At 43.3% G+C, this 19,985-nt stretch overlaps 1 protein-coding gene across 3 annotated transcripts; it reads left to right on the plus strand.

Annotated features, from left to right (window-relative positions):
• Window positions 1–420: 420 nt before the first annotated feature.
• Window positions 421–19,843, plus strand: LOC106575211 (1-phosphatidylinositol 4,5-bisphosphate phosphodiesterase delta-4). Of its 3 annotated transcripts, none has more exons than XM_014151568.2 (16): window positions 421–611; window positions 6,053–6,103; window positions 8,128–8,286; window positions 8,839–9,067; window positions 9,274–9,436; window positions 9,541–9,775; window positions 10,008–10,209; window positions 10,430–10,574; window positions 11,312–11,464; window positions 14,644–14,817; window positions 16,938–17,094; window positions 17,376–17,492; window positions 17,645–17,823; window positions 17,952–18,084; window positions 18,223–18,372; window positions 18,506–19,843. In XM_014151568.2, the coding sequence occupies exons 2-16, from the start codon at window positions 6,079–6,081 to the stop codon at window positions 18,595–18,597; spliced, it is 2,313 nt and encodes a 770-aa protein (XP_014007043.2). In that variant the 5' UTR covers window positions 421–611; window positions 6,053–6,078; the 3' UTR covers window positions 18,598–19,843. The 3 variants fall into 3 exon arrangements, with proteins under 3 accessions (XP_014007043.2, XP_014007042.2, XP_014007044.2); XM_014151567.2 differs by having other exon boundaries at window positions 423–611; window positions 6,050–6,103; XM_014151569.2 differs by having other exon boundaries at window positions 423–611; window positions 6,050–6,103; window positions 9,307–9,436.
• Window positions 19,844–19,985: the final 142 nt, after the last annotated feature.

The raw sequence follows: 19,985 nt of genomic DNA on the forward strand, positions 1-19,985 counted from the left end.
TTAACATGTTTAAGTTCTGTTTTATAAGTCCTTAAACACTATACAAAATCAACTCAATGATGTGTGGTATCCTGTACATACAGTAGAGTAATGCTGGTAACATGGGGTTAGTCATTTATGGAAAAGTATGACCCCAGTTGTTCAGTTTGGGGCACCTACATAACCTTTCACCTCGTTTATGAATGAATAGTGCCTTTTTATATTAATCAAAAGAAGACCTAAAATGTGTAGCTGATGCTTAAAGTAATAACATACTTTTTGATCTGGGCTGTTGGCTCAGGTACTTGATCTTTGTACAGGTCATTACATTTCAAACTGACTGGTCATTTAACACTAGAGGACCCTTTGAATGGAAAAAAACTAAACAAAGACGAGGTTGGATGAATGGAGGGGGGGAGAGAGTGGAGGATGGTAAGGGTGTGTCAGAGTGTTGTTGACTCAGTAAGGATCAGCTATCTCTGCCCGCCTCTCTCTCAGCTCTCTACAGCGGCATGCAGAGCCAGAGCTGACCCAGCCAGACAGACAGGGCCAGCTCCCCTCCCTGTCTCAAGCTCCGGAACCACAACAGGCACAGGACGCACCTGGACCCAGCTGAGATGCCCCTCCATCGGGTGAGTCAGTAGCTATCCTCTCTCCACCTGCTGTCCCTTCATTTTATGTCTGTCAATACATTCATTCCTCCATGTTTGCTAGCCTACTGACTGTTGTACATAGGGAACTTGACCAGCTTCAATTAGTAACATTTAAATGTGTTGCAGGGTTCTTGGTGAGGATGAATTCAATTATTTAGGCGACATGTTTTTTTTTCTGAACCCAGTGAAATAATGTGGTCAGGCAGTATGACAGAGATTTAGAAGAGGTAGAAGAAATGGAATCAGTGGAGAGGATAGTTTTGACTACTATATATATATATATATATATATATATATATATATATACACACAGTACCAGTCACACCTAGTCATTCAAGAGTTTTTCTTTCTTTACTATTTTCTACATTTTCTACAGGGTAGGCCATCATTGTAAATAATAATAATAATACCTTTAAGTCTGCCTGTCCTCTTCTCATACTGACACCAGTTATACACAAGTATAACACACTGTGTGTATATTCAGTACCAGTCAAGAGTTTGGAAACACCTACTCATTCAAGGGTTTTTCTTAATTTTTACTATTTTCTACATTGTAGAATAATAGTGAAGACATCAAAACTATGAAATAACACATGGAATCATGTAGTAACCAAAAAAGTGTTTAACAAGTCAAAATATATTTTATATTTGAGATTCTTCAACGTAGCCACCATGACAGCTTTGCACAATGAATAATTCAAATTAGATTAAATAAATGGAATTGCTTTGCATTAACTTTTTATTGCTTTTCGCTCTGGAAGTTCAAAGGCTTGATAGGTGTGTTTAATATACCATATACTGCGCATTTGTTTAACAAACGTTTCTCAGTGAGGATGCTATCAGAAGTGTTTCCATTTGTTTTTGGGTGTGATGTTGTCAGCAGTCATGAATGTGGCCAAGTGTGAGATCATTTCCTGGGACAAGGATTAACCTCTTGTCCCACCAGACATTATTTTAGATGGGTTTGAGTTCCACTGCAAAGGTTGATATAAGCAGATTATAAACTATTTTTATACCTTGTTCATAAATCTACCTAGATAGGATTGCTATGATGAGTGAATGGAATGTCATTCCAAACAATGGCAGAGATTAAAAAAACTGGCCTCAGAATTCCACCTCTCAAAACAAGAAGAGGACAAAGTCATAGAATGACTACTCAGTGAAAACATGACACAGCAAAACAGAGCCGGTGCTTTCCACCCGCCTGGTACAGGCTGAATGGACAAAGATAGGAGGATGAGGGTAGGACAAAGAGGCTGCTGATCCTGGACTTAAAAAGTGCTGTGCTATGCAGCATTGGGGCGATTCTCATGAAACCAGTTTTAAGCATGTCTGTTTCAAATTGTTACAAAACCATGATGCATCTGCACAAATAAACTACAATTCTGAAGACTAAGATGTCTAGTTTTTGGCAGTTTCTTATTTTAAATCGATCTAAAAAATGTGCCTGAATTTTGTACATTTTCACCCCAAATTCTCATTACCGAGATGTGTCCGGATTAAATTCTCAGGTCATTTTATAAAATTGTACTTTAGAAAAAACGTATTTTAATAAAACACAAAATATGATGCTGTAGTTTGTCCATCAATCCTAACAATTGTATACTAGTTGAAGTTTACATTAAACTATATACAGTTGAAGTCGGAAGTTTACATACACCTTAGCCAAATACATTTGAACTCAGTTTTTCACAATTCCTGACATTTAATCCTCGTAAAAATTCCCTGTCTCGTGCCTGTATGACCTCCCTACAACGCCTGGGCATGCTCCTGATGAGGTGGCGGATGGTCTCCTGAGGGATCTCCTCCCAGACCTGGACTAAAGCATCCGCCAACTGCTGGACAGTCTGTGGTGCAACGTGGCGTTGGTGGATGGAGCGAGACATGATGTCTCGCTCCATCATATGGTCTCATATGGTCTCACAAGGGGTCTGAGGATCTCATCTCGGTACCTAATGGCAGTCAGGCTACCTCTGGCGAGCACATGGAGGGCTGTGCGGCCCCCCAAAGAAATGCCACCCCACACCATGACTGACCCACCGCCAAACCGGTCATGCTGGAGGATGTTGCAGGCAGCAGAACGTTCTCCACGGCGTCTCCAGACTCTGTCACGTCTGTCACATGTGCTCAGTGTGAACCTGCTTTCATCTGTGACGAGCACAGGGCGCCAGTGGCGAATTTGCCAATCTTGGTGTTCTCTGGCAAATGCCAAACGTCCTGCACGGTGTTGGGCTGTAAGCACAACCCCCACCTGTGGACGTCGGGCCCTCATACCACCCTCATGGAGTCTGTTTCTGACCGTTTGAGCAGACACATGCACATTTGTGGCCTGCAGGAGGTCATTTTGCAGGGCTCTGGCAGTGCTCTTCCTACTCCTCCTTGCACAAAGGCAGAGGTAGCGGTCCTGCTGCTGGGTTGTTGCCCTCCTACGGCCTCCTCCACGTCTCCTGATGTACTGGCCTGTCTCCTGGTAGCGCCTCCATGCACTGGACACTACGCTGACAGACACAGCAAACCTTCTTGCCACAGCTCGCATTGATGTGCCATCCTGGATGAGCTGCACTACCTGAGCCACTTGTGTGGGTTGTAGACTCCGTCTCATGCTACCACTAGAGTGAAAGCACCGCCAGCATTCAAAAGTGACCAAAACATCAGCCAGGAAGCATAGGAACTGAGAAGTGGTCTGTGGTCACCACTTGCAGAACCACTCCTTTATTGGGGGTGTCTTGCTAATTGCCTATAATTTCCACCTGTTGTCTATTCCATTTGCACAACAGCATGTGAAATGTATTGTCAATCAGTGTTGCTTCCTAAGGGGACAGTTTGATTTCACAGAAGTGTGATTGACTTGGAGTTACATTGTGTTGTTTAAGTGTTCCCTTTATTTTTTTGAGCAGTGTATATTGAAACAACATCTCAAGACATCAGTCAGAAAGTTAAAGCTTGGTCGCAAATGGGTCTTCCAAATGGACAATGACCCCAAAAATACTTCTAAAGTTGTGGTGAAATGGCTTAAGGACAACAAAGTCAAGGTATTGGAGTGGCCATCACAAAGCCCTGACCTCAATCCTATAGAAAAGTTGTGGGCAGAACTGAAAAAGTATGTGCGAGCAAGGAGGCCTACAAACTTGACTCAGTTACACCAGCTCTGTCAGGAGGAATGGGCCAAAATTCACCCAACTTATTGGGGAAGCTTGTGGAAGGCTACCTGAAACATTTCACCCAAGTTAATCAATTTAAAGGCATATCTACCAAATACTAATTGGGTGTATGTAAACTTCTGACCCACTGGGAATGTGATGATTGAAATAAATCATTCTCTCTACTATTATTCTGACATTTCACATTCTTACAATAAAGTAGTGATCCTAACTGACCTAAGACAGGGAATTTTTACTAGGATTAAATGTCAGGAATTGTGAAAAACTGAGTTTAAATGTATTTGGCTAAGGTGTATGTAAACTTCTGACTTCAACTGTAGATACTTTACAGGCATTTTGTGTTATACCGTTTGCCCATAGGATCCCATTCAATCCAGAAATGTATCTATAGTACCTTTAATCACAAATATCCACATCCTAATACACCAATATTACCTGTAAAGACCTTGGATACATTATTTTTCTTGTCTCTGTTACTTTTGACTTTTAAATATACATGCATGTAATTACAGTACTTACAGGGCTGTCAGCAAGTATTCACATCCCTTGACTTTTTCAATATGTTGTTACAAAGTGGGTTAAATGGATTTAATTGTAATTTTTTGTCAAAATACTTTTGTCAAAGTGGAAGTATTCAACCCCCGAGTCAATACATGTTAGAATAACCTCTGGTTGTTGATCATTGCTAGACAACCATTCAGGTCTAGCCATAGATTTCCAAGCAGATTTAAGTCAAAACTTTAACTTGGCCACTCAGGAACATTCTATGTCTTCTTTGTAAGAAACTCCAGTGTAGATTTGGCCTTGTGTTTGTTTTAGGTTATTGTCCTGCTGAAAGGTGAATTAATCTTTTCCTCTAGGATTTTGCCTGTGCTTAGCTCCATTCTGTTTATTTTTTATCCTGAAAAACTTCCCAGTCCTTAACGATTACAAGCATACCCATAACATGATTCAGCCACCACTATGCTTGAAAATATGAGGAGTGGTACTCAGTAATGTGTTGTATTGAATTTGCCTCAAATATAACACTTGGTATTCAGGACAAAAAGTTAATTGCTTTGCCACATTTTTTTTGCAGTATTACTTTAGTGCCTTGTTGCAAACAGGATGCATGTTTTGGAATATTTGTATTCTGTACAAGCTTCCTTCTTTTCCCTCTGTCAATTAGGTTAGTTTTGTGGAGTAACTACAATGTTGTTGATCCATCCTCAGTTTTCTCCTCTCACAGCTATTAAATTCTCTGTTTTAAAGTCACCATTGGCCTCATGGTGAAATCCCTGAGTAGTTTCCTTCCTCTCAGGAAACTGAGTCCAGAAGGATGCCTGTAGTGACTGGGTGTATTGATACACCATCCGAAGTTGAATTAATAAATTCACCATGCTCAAAGGAATATTCAATGTCTGCTTTTTTTATTTTTACCCATCTACCAATAGGTGCCCTTCTTTGTGAGTCAATGGAAAACCTCCCTGGTCTTTGTTGTTGAATCTGTTTGAAATTCACTGTTCGACTGAGGGACCTTACAAATAATTTTATGTGTGGGGTACAGAGATGAGGTAGTTATTCAAAAATCGTGTTAAACACTATTATTCCACACAAAGTGAGTCCATGCAAAACTGTTGCGGTAATGACAATTGTTACATTGGTAGTTGTGGAAATTGTTATGAAATGCATAATATCAGAAAAAAAGATAATTAGGATGAAATAGATTAAGTAAAGATCCTAATCGAATCCAATTTTACTTTCCGCGTGTAGACCTTACCATGAAATGCTTACTTACAAGCCCTTAACCAACAATACAGTTTTAAGAAAATCTCAGTGATCCAAGATTCAAGAGAATCTCAGTGATCTCAGTGATCCAAGAGAAAATTGTTTGAAAAATGACACTGGAGAATTTGTGGGTCAAATGCCAGTTTCGTGAGAATGACCATAAATTGGGGTCAATTCCATTTAAATTCAGTCAATTAAAGAAATGCAATTGAACCCAACAGGTCACACATCACAGGTTGAGAGTCAAATCCAAAAACTGCTCTGGCAAAGTCAGGGAGTGATACAAAATATGTATTATTTGTTTATATCAAGTCTGCTTTAGTTTGAATATGACATTCTAAGTATTGACTTTACAGCACTGTGAACTATCATTTGGTTGTAAAATATTACAACTTTGCTTTCATCCTGTCTCATCCTAGCACCTATCCTCTCTTCACACATTCTGATGACTTAACCATACATTTAATTGTCAACCGTTTTGCTGGGCAGCAGGTGGAAAAAGCGTAAAACAACCATCGATGGCTTCTACGGGAAGTGGCCTGCGTAAGTTTATTCTTGAGATATAAATATGCATATTGATCAAAACAATACCCACTGGGCACACACTGGCTGAATCAACTTTGTTTCAACGTAATTTGTCACGTGGAATTAACATGAAAATACATTGGATTTGAAAAAAGTCATCAAATTTCAACCAGCTTTGTAAGCATAAAAATTAGGGTAAAACTTAAACTGAAATACATCGACTTAACCTGATTAACAGGTTGTTACATCAATCTAATTTCAACATAATCATCAGAACTATGTATACGTTGAAACTGCATTGAAAATTACACAGAAACGTAAAAAATAATTTTGATTGTATATTCAATTGGGTGGTTGAAATTATGCTGAAATGTAGATTTGATTAGACATATTTTATTTAACCTTGTTTCAATGTTGTAGTAAGATGGTATGTTTGAATCATTGTTTCAACGTCATGCTACTGTATCAACCTAAATAAAGTGGTATATTGAAATAACATGTAAAGACAGTCCAACGATTTCTGCCTGAACATTGACTCCTACTGGTATATGAGGGGTAATGCATTTCAGTGAGAACAAGTCTACCATCCAGACACCTACATCTATGTACCCTGTTTAGCTTTGGAAACAAGCTGTGTTCGTTTTATCTGAGCTATCATCTCAATACATTTTGACCTTGATCAACTTCCATACTCATTTGCGTTGACTACCTAAATAACGTTAAATCGTTTTTAAAGTAACTCCTCTAACACAAGCTGTATGTGAAAGTCAATTCGGAGTGAGGCTGAGTTTATGTAGGTAACATTGACATCTGATTTACCCAACAAAGGACACTTTGGCTGCATTTACACATGCAGACCAATTCTGATATTTCTTTTCACTAATTGGTCTTTTTACTCTGAAAAGGAGCTGATGTGATTGGTAAAAAGACCAATTAATGGAAACAATATCAGCATTATTTCAACATGTTGTTAGGTATACTATCATTCATCCATGGTTGATTGGATCTTTGGAAGTTTAGAAGTAGTTACCATTAGCCCTATAAATAGGATGAAAAATTAATGATATTAATAATACACTTTTACCTTTGGATATTGTCTTTTATATGAAGGATGGATGATGGATTTCTAATTTAATCTACAAATTATTAATATGTAGGATTTATGTCGCCATCTCAACCAAAAATCTAAATTGAAGAATAGGACTAAATCAAATCAAACTTTATTTCAAGTTAATTTAAAGTTTGATTTGATGTAGTGCTATTCTTGAACTTAGATTTTTGGTTGAGATGGAGACATGAATCCAACATATCAATTGCATTCACAATTCAATATCCAGTTTGTCTACAAATTAATGATATGTTAGGGCTAGGGTTATTTAGGTAGTTTAGATCAGTGTCAATCTGTGTTTACATAATAGCTCGGCTGAAACGAGCACAGCTTGTTTTCAAAGCTAAGTAGGGTATGTAGGTGTCTGGATGGAACACTTGTTCTCACTGAAGTGCATTTCCCCCTCATATACCAGTAGGAGTCCCTGTTCAGGCAGGGACTGTGCCTTCACATGTTATTTCAATACCTCGTTATTTAGGTTGATGGCATGACGTTGAAACAATGACGTTGATTTAAAAATACCATTTTACTATCAACATTGAAACAAGGTCAAACAAAATATGTTTATCAAATATGAAATTCAACATAATTTCAACCCCCCAATATATATTGAATATAGGATGGAAATTATTTTTAATGTTTCTACATTTTCCACGTTGATCCCACGTCACAATATATTGACAAATGACGTTCAAACAACGTTGATTCAACCAGTGTGTACCCAGTGGGTAGTGCGTATGACTCTATGGGTCGAGACTGAGATGATGTCCCGTTCACTTAGACTGATCCCAGATCTGTACAAGTTGACAAGACGGCACAAACAGATCTGAGACCAGGCTATTGTTGACTGATAATGAGCGGTTGCCATAATGTATGTCAGAACAGGACAGTTATCTGGGCCTTGACACCTACTTCCCCTAATGTGTCTGATCAGGTATCCAGGGGGATGACAACCTCCAGTCCATGATCGTTGGCACGGTGATGAGGAAGATTAAGTCTCGCACCTGGAAGAAGCAGCGCTACTTCAAGCTGCAGGAGGACTGCATGACCATCTGGTACAAGTCCAAGAAGGCCGGGAACGCCCACTCCACATGTGAGTAGTGACATTTACATGCTTAGACAATGTTTAGGCAACGTTTAGACAACATCACCTACTGACACACATTTTGTCACATATGATACTTATTATATCATTGTCCACAAGATTATGTTCGGCAGCAGGCTATACACTGAGTGGACAAAACATTCCAAATATTGAGTTGCATCCACTTTCGCCCTCAGAACAGCCTCAATTCGTCGTGGCTTGCACACTCCCCCTTCATCTACACTGATTGAAGTGGATTTAACAAGTGATACCTGGTCAGTGACACCTGGATTCACCTGGTCAGTCTATGTCATGGAAAAAGCAGGTGTTCCTAATGTTTTGTACTCTCATTTGAGTAATTTTGTTGTAGCAGGGGTCTAGTTTTATCATCACTGAAGTGACTGATAATATTGGGCTATAGGGTTCACCATGTACCTAAAGACTTGGCTTATTCCCTTTAGCCACGAGTGGAGCAAAGGGCCTAAAGAAAACCTAAGAAGATAAATACCTAAAGAGATACCTAAGTAGATAGTATTCAGCTTCTCTTTTCCCTTTCAACAGTCTCTGTGAGTGACGTGGAGACGGTGCGTGAGGGCCACCAGTCAGAGGTTCTGCTAAGCATCGCAGACGAGTTTCCCCCGGACCGCTGCTTCACCCTGGTGTTCCGTGGTCGCCGTGGCAACCTGGACCTGGTGGCAGACTCGGCGGATGAGGCACAGTCCTGGATCAAAGGCATGAGGAAGCTGATCGAGAACCTGGAGAACATGGGCGAGAGCGAGAAGCTTGACCAGTATCCTTTCTGACAAGCTAAACCAATCAATCAAATGTATTTACAAGGCCCTGTATATATCAACAGTTGTCACAAAGTGCATAACAGGAACCTGGCCAAATATGATATATAGTCCTAGCTAGTTTGCTTAATGAAGTTAAGAAGTGCGCTATACACGTGTATAGCAGAGTATCGTTTGTGTTATAGCTCCTAAGGTTTCGCTGTAGCATGATGACGTTTCCCTTAAGCGACATTTCCAGGTGGATCTGTGAATGGTTTAAGAAGGCTGATAAGAACAACGACGGCAGAATGAACTTCCGGGAGATCAGGGTCCTGCTGAAGATGATGAACGTGGACATGAACGAACATCACGCTCACCAACTCTTCGTGGTAAAAGCCCTGAGATCATCTTAATAAGGCCTTATATATCTTTGATTCTTGTACATTGCTGGTGTCTGTTGAGGCCTGAAGACCTTTCTCCATTTTATCCACAGACGGCAGACAAGTCCCAGACGGGGACTCTGGAGGATGATGAGTTTGTCCTGTTTTACAAGATGCTGACCCAGAGAGAGGACGTTCTCAGGGTCTTCCAGGACTTCTCTGGAGATGGACAGAAGCTGTCTCTGCGGGACCTGGAGGAGTTCCTGAGAGATGAACAACTGGAAGAGGTGGACGGGGTTCAGCAGCTGGCCATGGAGCTCATCGAGCGCTACGAACCCTCTGACACAGGTAGTACTGACCTCTGACCCTGGCATGATTTGTGGCTATAGCTGACCAATCACACCCTATGAATAATCAGGTCAATAACCATATCATCAGGTCAACATCATGGTCAAGCAGTTGTTATTTCAACCAGGAACCAATATATTTGAATGACTATCATGATGGTTGTAATGAAAAATATAAATCTATAGTTTGAACTGATAGCAATGTTTTCTTTTTTGACTTTGTTGTTCCACAGCAAAGATGCTGAAGGCCATGTCTATCGACGGTTTCCTGATGTACCTGGCGTCAGCTGAGGGCTCCATCTTCCACCCCAGGCAGCAGAGCCTGTACCAGGACATGACCCAGCCCCTCAACCACTACTTCATCTCCTCTTCACACAACACATACCTGATGGAGGACCAGCTTCGAGGACACAGCAGTGTCGAGGGATACATACGGTATGTACACTACGCCAGTGGTGGCGGATGGGAAGGCTTAGTAGGCTGTTCTTGAGAGTGGTTTATCCTTTGTATTGGAAGATGATTTTGATCTCTGTCTTGAGGTGAATTACGACACAACTTTTAGAAGACAGAATCAGAGGGATTGATCATTGTCCATTAAAAATGGATAAACTCTGGGACAAAGTTCAAAAAGGCTAACTTGTTTCTTCTTCGTTAGGGCTTTGAAGCGAGGCTGTCGGTGTGTAGAAGTAGACTGTTGGGACGGTCCCAATGGAGAGCCTATCGTCTACCACGGACACACCTTCACCTCCAAGATCCTCTTCAAAGATGTTGTGAATGCACTGAGAAACTATGCCTTCAAGGTATTTGTTTATTCAGAAAAAATTGTGATGACAAGATTAAACCTCTTTGTATGGTATGCTTCACAGGTATTCTCTGCAGTATCGTGACATAATGTTTACATATCAGTGCAGAATACAGGGGTGTTTTTAACTATTCAGATCCAATCATTGTTTAGCATTTTCATGGTCCGTTACCAGTGCAGTACTTTGCACACAGGAATCCAAGAACTTGCAGTACCTTGCAGTATCAACACACTCCTCACTCAGCACCTCATTATATGTGTATGAGTCAGGAGGGGGATCATTCCATCATGATATCCCAAAGCCACGGCCCTTTCAGAAAGCCGAGCCCTCACACAGTAAACCAGCATATGACCTGCCTGTCAAAGACTTATCCTATTCTGTGCCAAAACAGTCCTCTGTGCCGCCAGGTTCATGTTGTGTGTCAGGGTTTCAGGACCCTGGTCAAAAGTAGTGCACTGCATAGGGAATAAGGTGCCATTTGGGATGCAACCACTCATACAGGACATCCCACAATGTAGTGGATGGACTACATAGAGGGTGTCATTTGGGACGCGCTCTCTGTCGGTCTGCAACTGGATGGTGGCCTGGGCTGCTCCATGCGACCCATATCCTGTCTGCCACAGTGGAGAAGCCGTTGGTGTGTATAAACTGGTAGCAGGTATAGCCTTTCTCCTCACACTGAGAATGCTGCAGTCCAGTGTTGAATTATTCACTCCCCCCTTCCTCCCTCCCAGGTATCAGAGTACCCGGTCATCCTGTCCACCGAGAACCACTGCGGTGTTGAACAGCAGCGAGTCATGGCCCAACACCTCAACACCATCCTTGGGGACAAGCTGCTGAAAAGTACCCTGGATGGAAAGATACCCGTCAGCTTTCCTTCTCCTGAGGTAAGGCAGGCACCAGAAACAGTAGCCAGGTAATCTGCTCTGATCTGACTTTCACCACGGCATGGCAAGGGCAAACGTAGCGTGATGGTGGTGGTGGTGATAGGACAGAATTGTCCCACTGTCATAGGCGTCGTAAGGATTGGACCAAGGCGCAGTGGGTAAAGTGCTCATCTTCTAAATTTATTTAAAGAAAACACTTAAACAAAATAAACAAACGATGAAAACAGTTCCATAAGGCTCCCAGGCTATACAGAAAATAACCACCCACAAAACACAAGTGAAACAAACACAACTAAATATGGCCTCCAATTAGAGACAACGACAACCAGCTGCCTCTAATTGGAGGTCATTGCCAAAAACCCAACATAGAAATAGAAAACTAGATATAAACATAGAAATAGAAAACATAGAACCTAAACCAAAAACACCGAAACACACAAAACAAACACCCCCTGCCACACCCTGACCAAACTACAATGACAAATAACCCCTTTTACTGGTCAGGACATGACACCCACAGAAATACAATTACTACAGCGGACATTACTATTCCAATTCAAGCCAGCGTTCTGCAATGCGTGGACCGGCGGCCATATTGAGTTTACCCATGTCAAATTGCCATGGGCTGCAGTCCAAACACATTATTTTTACCCCCTCAGCCCTTGCACTATCCACTTTACCTCGGGGGAATCCCAGTCAAAACCGGATGCAGTTTGATTGCCATCTTAAGTGGAGGTCCAATTCACTAACGTTGCCCCCTCGGTCCTCAATTTAGCTCGAGGGAGTGAGTGAACAACTTTAAACCAAGTTTGGGAAACCCTGCTCTAGACTACCTGCCGCCCTCTAGGCTCCCTGCCGCCCTCTAGGCGACCTGCCGCCCTCTAGGCGACCTGCCGCCCTCTAGGCGACCTGCCGCCCTCTAGGCTCCCTGCCGCCCTCTAGGCTCCCTGCCGCCCTCTAGGCTCCCTGCCGCCCTCTAGGCTACCTGCCGCCCTCTAGGCAACCTGCCGCCCTCTAGGCTCCCTGCCGCCCTCTAGGCTACCTGCCGCCCTCTAGGCTCCCTGCCGCCCTCTAGGCTCCCTGCCGCCCTCTAGGCTACCTGCCGCCCTCTAGGCAACCTGCCGCCCTCTAGGCTACCTGCCGCCCTCTAGGCTACCTGCCGCCCTCTAGGCAACCTGCCGCCCTCTAGGCTACCTGCCGCCCTCTAGGCTCCCTGCCGCCCTCTAGGCTACCTGCCGCCCTCTAGGCTACCTGCCGCCCTCTAGGCTACCTGCCGCCCTCTAGGCAACCTGCCGCCCTCTAGGCTACCTGCCGCCCTCTAGGCAACCTGCCGCCCTCTAGGCTACCTGCCGCCCTCTAGGCTACCTGCCGCCCTCTAGGCAACCTGCCGCCCTCTAGGCTACCTGCCGCCCTCTAGGCAACCTGCCGCCCTCTAGGCTACCTGCCGCCCTCTAGGCAACCTGCCGCCCTCTAGGCTACCTGCCGCCCTCTAGGCTCCCTGCCGCCCTCTAGGCTCCCTGCCGCCCTCTAGGCTACCTGCCGCCCTCTAGGCAACCTGCCGCCCTCTAGGCTACCTGCCGCCCTCTAGGCTACCTGCCGCCCTCTAGGCTACCTGCCGCCCTCTAGGCTACCTGCCGCCCTCTAGGCTACCTGCCGCCCTCTAGGCTCCCTGCCGCCCTCTAGGCTCCCTGCCGCCCTCTAGGCAACCTGCCGCCCTCTAGGCTACCTGCCGCCCTCTAGGCTACCTGCCGCCCTCTAGGCAACCTGCCGCCCTCTAGGCTACCTGCCGCCCTCTAGGCAACCTGCCGCCCTCTAGGCTACCTGCCGCCCTCTAGGCTACCTGCCGCCCTCTAGGCAACCTGCCGCCCTCTAGGCTACCTGCCGCCCTCTAGGCAACCTGCCGCCCTCTAGGCTACCTGCCGCCCTCTAGGCAACCTGCCGCCCTCTAGGCTACCTGCCGCCCTCTAGGCTCCCTGCCGCCCTCTAGGCTCCCTGCCGCCCTCTAGGCTACCTGCCGCCCTCTAGGCAACCTGCCGCCCTCTAGGCTAACTGCCGCCCTCTAGGCTACCTGCCGCCCTCTAGGCGACCTGCCGCCCTCTAGGCTCCCTGCCGCCCTCTAGGCTACCTGCCGCCCTCTAGGCTACCTGCCGCCCTCTAGGCTACCTGCCGCCCTCTAGGCAACCTGCCGCCCTCTAGGCTCCCTGCCGCCCTCTAGGCTACCTGCCGCCCTCTAGGCTACCTGCCGCCCTCTAGGCTACCTGCCGCCCTCTAGGCTACCTGCCGCCCTCAACAAAACACTTTAGGGTGGAGTCAGTGTACAGAATGTACATTATTAAACCAGTTTATCTTGTTGATAGAATGCCTCAAAGACATTCATTAGAATTCACACAGAATTTCAGATTCACTTTTTATAATCACTGTTTGATTATATTAATATAAGGCTATAAAGCAGATTAACCTGCCCAAAAGTTCCTTGGACAAAATCTAAATGTATTCCAGTACATTACGTGTAATCAAAAGAATAATAAATACTCATTTGAGACATGCAAATACTGAATATGTGGCAGAAAGCAAAAACAAATAATGCATATATTTGACAGTTTTAACATAGAACCCAGATTAAAGGAAGAGGGGGGGGGGCAGGACCGAGTTTAGGAAACCCCGCTGTAGAGTGATCTGTCGGTTCACCTTCACTTTCTACTACCTGTCTTGCTACCTACCTTTCTATCAGTGCCTCCCGGGCCATATGATCTGCGCTGTAAGATGCAACACTGGCACCGTGAATTATTAAAAAGACACAATATTGTTCCCTCAGCACTGAATAGAATATGATTGATTGTTCTCTCAGTCTTTCAACATTGTATTGGGCGTGACCTGCAGGTCCATGTAGGACAATGAAGGCAAATACTTTATATGCCCTGCATCTCAATGCAAAGACTGTCTTTCTGAGCTTGATGTATATTTTTTCTGCCTCAATGATTGTAGTATACTGTGCCCACAGTCATCAAGTATGCAGGTGACTCTAAATATCTATCTATGTTACATTACCAATATGCAATAGAGAGAGAGGTTGAGAGAGACGTGCTGTCAAGAGGCTTTCTGAAACATGCCCTGGTACAGAAGCATGATATCTATTCCCTGGTGATGAAACAATCTAGATCCATTGTTCTGACTGACAGGAGCTGAAGGGGAAGATTCTTCTCAAGGGGAAGAAGATCGGAGGTCTGGAGGAGAGTCGGAACGGGCCGCTGGAGCCGGAGGACTCCCTGACAGGAGAGGTGAGCGACGAGGACGAGGCGGCTGACATCGATGAGGACAGCCTCCACAGCAACAGCCTCCGACGCACGGCCAAGGTAGGCTACTGGTGTGCGTGTTTGTCTGTGTCTGTGGGTTAGTGGGTGTGTGTGGGGGGTGTGTGCCTGTGTGGGGGGTGTGTGCCTGTGTGGGAGGGTGTGTGCCTGTGTGTGCAATTGTGCATGCGACATTGACGAGGATAACCTCTGCAGGCACAGCCAAGGTGGGTTACTGATCCTCGGCCAGAGCTGTCCGACCTCTCACCACTTCTTCTAGGGATCGACCTGCGAGACGTTTGTCTGTGTGTCTTGTCTAGGGTTTCAAAGGGAGGGTATATTACTGGACACTTTTGAAGTTTACCAGTAAACTACCAGAATTTTGGTATCTTTCACCCTTTTGGGTACTTCAGATTATCACAGGTGTCTGTAATTTTCTCTGTCCCTCTGTGTGGCCTATCACATGTAAAATATAGGAAATAATTCAATAAGATGATAGAATGACAAAGCTGTAAAACATTATCCTAAATATAAACCAACTTAGTGAATACCATTGGTATTTAACATGAGTGTTTCAGCATGAAATATCCTTTTTATATTTTTTTACACACTTTTAGTTATATTACTATGTCAATATTTGTTAATGTTTTGCCACCAAACTGGTGGCAGTTGTAAAAAATGTCAATAGTTGGAAGAGTTACAGAGTTCATTGAAAATAATGCCATTGTTGAATAGATGTTTTTTTTTTTTCATTACTTAGGCTATTTTCTCTATATGGACGAAGATATAAAAAATGAATACTATATATGAATACATTTTTTTTTTTAAGTTATTCAAGTTTAAATTACCAAAGTTATGTTAGACTGCCATAGATGTTCTGTTAATTATCAAAATGACTGAGGATTCTGGTAACTTTGGTAAACTACTGGTAGCTTTGCAACCCTAGTCCTGTCACTAAACTCTGGGCCTGCTTGGATGTAGTCCTACATATTTCACTGTCACTCCTTCTCAACTCCATCTCCCGCTCTCATATCCACTTAGCAGAAGACGTCAGTCACTCACTCCTCCACTGTCCCTCAATCCCATCAGGGCAAAAGTGTATAATCTTAGTCTGTATCTGCTGTGTTGACTTAACCAAGTTATAACACTGTTATAGGACTGATATTATCCAAGGGTTGCATTCAACTCTGACATTGCTCATGAAAGATATAGGGCTAAAGCCAGGGACTAGACCAAGTGAGCCTCCTAACGGTGCCATACGAACACCAGAGATAGCCATAGAGAGAGAGAGCCGACAGTACCAACACTCTTTCAAGACTGTACTACTGTCTTGAGAGAGAAGACTGACTGTAGGGTAGAGGTAGAGAGCCCTCTAAAATGAGACACTTAATTGAAGTCAGGGATAACCTAAGCAGCTAAACACTGAAGCACCTTTGACTTTATTCTTGGTTCTTTCATGATATCACTCAATAACAAGCAGTGCCCATTAACAGATTAGATGGAGTCCATGGGTCTAAGACATCATTTAACATTGATACTCTATGTTTAATGAAAGGCATAGATTAGAATGCCATACTAGGGTTGACATGGTTTGATCAATATGGTAATCAAGGGTAAAGCCAGTAGTCTACAGGAGCAGTGAACTCTGGGATGCCCTTGGCCCTGGTGTAACTGACTCTGATGATGGCTTTCCTGTCCTAAAGACAGACTGTAGCTCAGAGTCTCTGTTTGTGTTTGGCTCCGGATCTGCTTTCATATAGAGGCAACCCAGGTGTGCACTAGGACTGGGAGACCTGGTTGCATTGCTAATTAGTCTGGCCTTGTGCCCGCCTGCATACCTCAACCTTTCGGTCATCGAAGCCTGATTGGCACTGGCAGACCTACTGTGGTTGGCTTCATAGTGAAGTATCACTTACTCCATATTGGGGTTGTCTCGGTCCACTTGCTGCTTTCACCCAGGGCTAGCTACACTCCACTTCTCCTCTCAAACTGCACGAGTGCCACGTTGCTCTCAAAACTAGGGTTTTACTGTATATATCCAATCCTCCTAGTGCAGTATTGTCCAAGCCATTGCCCAATTTATATGTAGTTGAATTGAATGTAGCTTAGTAAGGTCAACACTCCAATTTCCCCGCTGTGGATCAATAAAGTTTATTCAATTCAACTCTCGTTCTTTTCCTCAGAAATCGAAGCAGCGTCTGTCAAAGGAGCTGTCGGACTGCGTGGTTTACTGCAAGAGTGTCCACTTCAGCAGCTTCAAGCACTCCCGCATTCACTCCAAGTTCTACGAGATATCCTCCTTCACAGAGTCCAAAGCACGCAAACACTTGAGAGAGGCAGGTGGGGCCTGAATCTCTACTGTAACTCATGACAACATCAGTCAGGGTCAACCAGTCACTTACTCACTCAGGACAGTTTGTGTCGTTCTGTTTGGACCACAAAACAGAAGCCAAAAGTTGTTGATTTACTAAAAGGAAATTTAGTGAGATTTAGTCAGTTATTCATTCAGAGGTAAGGGCCGTAAACGGAGGCGGAATGACTAGAAGACACAGTGCTTTGTATGTGTACTGTTCAATTGCATGGTTCCTCAAGCTCATGGTTTAACTGCCTTTCTCTTCCAGGGGCAGAGTTTGTGCATCACAATACCAGGCAACTGACCAGGGTTTATCCCAGTGGCCTCAGAACAGACTCCTCCAACTTCAACCCACAGGAAATGTGGAACACAGGGACTCAAATAGGTGAGGGGCGTTTTAGGTCATTCTAAGGCACGACGCAATGATTAAACAAAATATCAATTTCTAATGTCCAAACATGACTTTGTGAAGCTAGTTAAGCTTATACTTCTGTTCGGATCAGTTGGTTAATTTCTCTGTTTTCCTTGCTTCCTCAGTTGCGTTGAATTTCCAGACGGCAGGGGTTGAGATGGACCTCAACGATGGACTGTTTAGTCAAAATGGCCGCTGTGGCTACATCCTCAAACCTGACTTCATGAGGATGTCAGAGAGGAGGTTCGATCCTGAGGTTCCACATAACCGGGAAGGCTACCGACCCCTCAGTCTCTGCATTCAGGTACAAATAACAAACTGAGACCTACCTAAGACACAACCTGAAAAACTACAGAAACCAAGTGGAACGCTAACCTTCCGATCTGACCTAAAGCTCTCTCGTGTGTGTATATATTTGTGTGTGTTTTCAAGGTGATCAGTGGACAGCAGCTTCCCAAAGTGAATATCAAGGAGAGCTCCGTTGTGGACCCGTTTGTGAGAGTGGAGATCCATGGAGTTCCTCTAGACCAGGCCAAGCAGGAGACCAGATACATAGACAACAATGGTAATATACACACCCATTAAATCCCAATCACATAAATGCTTATAATGTGACTTTTTACAGAAATGCTGATACAAAAAAGCAGTATATTACAGTATTATATTCTATTATTTTATATACTTATGAATTGTGTTTGCTCAGGATTCAATCCAGTGTGGTATGATACTTTGCGGTTCACCATCCATGCGCCTGAACTGGCCCTGGTACGCTTTGTGGTGGAGGACTACGACAAGGCGTCAAGGAATGATTTTGTCGGACAGTATACCTTGCCTTTCTCATGTATTCAGCAAGGTGAGGCTCATCCATGTATTTAAGCATTTCGTACAAAGTCATTATATAACCTCCTAATATGACAGTCACACGTAATAGCATTTAATACGATGGGATGAATGGTCTTCTACAGCTGTTTTACTCCCTTTTCCAGGATACCGTCACATCCACCTCCTGTCTAAGGACGGAACCAGTATTCCTCCCGCCTCCTTATTTGTACACGTTAGAATCACTAACCTTGTATGAGCTGAACATTCTCTCTGGCATTTACAAGACTTGTAGATGGAACACATGGAAGGTGGAAGACGCTGAAGGTGGAAGACACGACTAAAAGAGAACAAACCATTGCTCATAGTTTTCCCGGGCAGTTTTGACAGTCAAGAGCTAGTTTCACAAACTATGTAATGAATACTTCCTGTAACTACTTCCTCAAAATAGTATCTAATGTTGTGCATATACTGAGCCAAATGTTTTTTGTAGGTATTAATGTACTTTTAGAAAGTATGATTGGTGTGGTTTTCACTTGTGATCTTACAATTCTATATTTATAGTGTGTATTCCCAATCTGATGTATTACTTAGGAACTGGCTCTGGGATGATTCTGGTTTTCCAACTCTATTTCATCAAATGCTAGTCAACTACACAACTGTACTTGAGATTATTTTTGGTTTTGTTGCAATGATATGTAGCGGAGAAATGTGCCACCACTGGTCAAGAGTAATGACACATTTCAACATCATTTAAGTCACTCTTCTTATCCACACCACAGTACTTTCTATGAACCAAGCTCCTCAAGAACGTAACATTGATGAGACTGTTTGGTTAGAGTTGCCTAGGCTTACTGTAGGACACATTTCCTCCCTCTTTTGCCTTTTGGCAAGTTTTGGTTTAAAATGGGTTATGATGCCAATGAAAACTAATATACTCCAGTCTTCATCTCTCTAATGCATATTATCATTTCCATGAACAATATTCTGAACAATTCGTTTAGTATAAACAGCAATTATAGGGGAACTCAAAAATGCCTCAACTTGTGTCATCTGTTTTGGATCATTTTATAGAAGATGTAAATATTTGCTGCTGGGTTAATAGTTGTATATTTTTGTACACACACTGTGTGTGTTCGTGGTGTATAGCAGGGATCTCCAACCCTGTTCCTAGAGAGCTACCCTACTGTAGATTTTCACTCCAATCCCAGTTGTAACTAACAACCAGCTTTATCAACCAGCTAATTATTAGAATCAGATGTGCTAGATTAGGGTTTGGAGTGAAAATCTACAGGACGCTCGCTTTCCGGGAACAGGGTTGGAGATCCCTGATGCATAGCCTATTGTATTGTGTTATAGCATATCTATTAACTCTTTTTGTATTATTGTCCAGTTCAGACTTCATCGACCTGTATTATTTGTATATGTATTTAACTATGTATGCATGTACTACAGTAGTTAGTTATTTGCCATATCCATTCGCAAATAAAGATGATTTTCATGTATCTAAAGAGTTCAGAGACTGGTGAGATTCGATCATGGATGTATATATACAAAGATGACGTACATATGACATTTTATCATCTTAATAATTTAGATACACGGTCTTGATTTACTTCACCCATTTTGTTTTCTTGTAGTCCTATT

The sequence above is a fragment of the Salmo salar genome, chromosome ssa17, assembly GCF_905237065.1.
Source record: "Salmo salar chromosome ssa17, Ssal_v3.1, whole genome shotgun sequence".
In the NCBI taxonomy this organism is placed as follows: domain Eukaryota; kingdom Metazoa; phylum Chordata; class Actinopteri; order Salmoniformes; family Salmonidae; genus Salmo; species Salmo salar.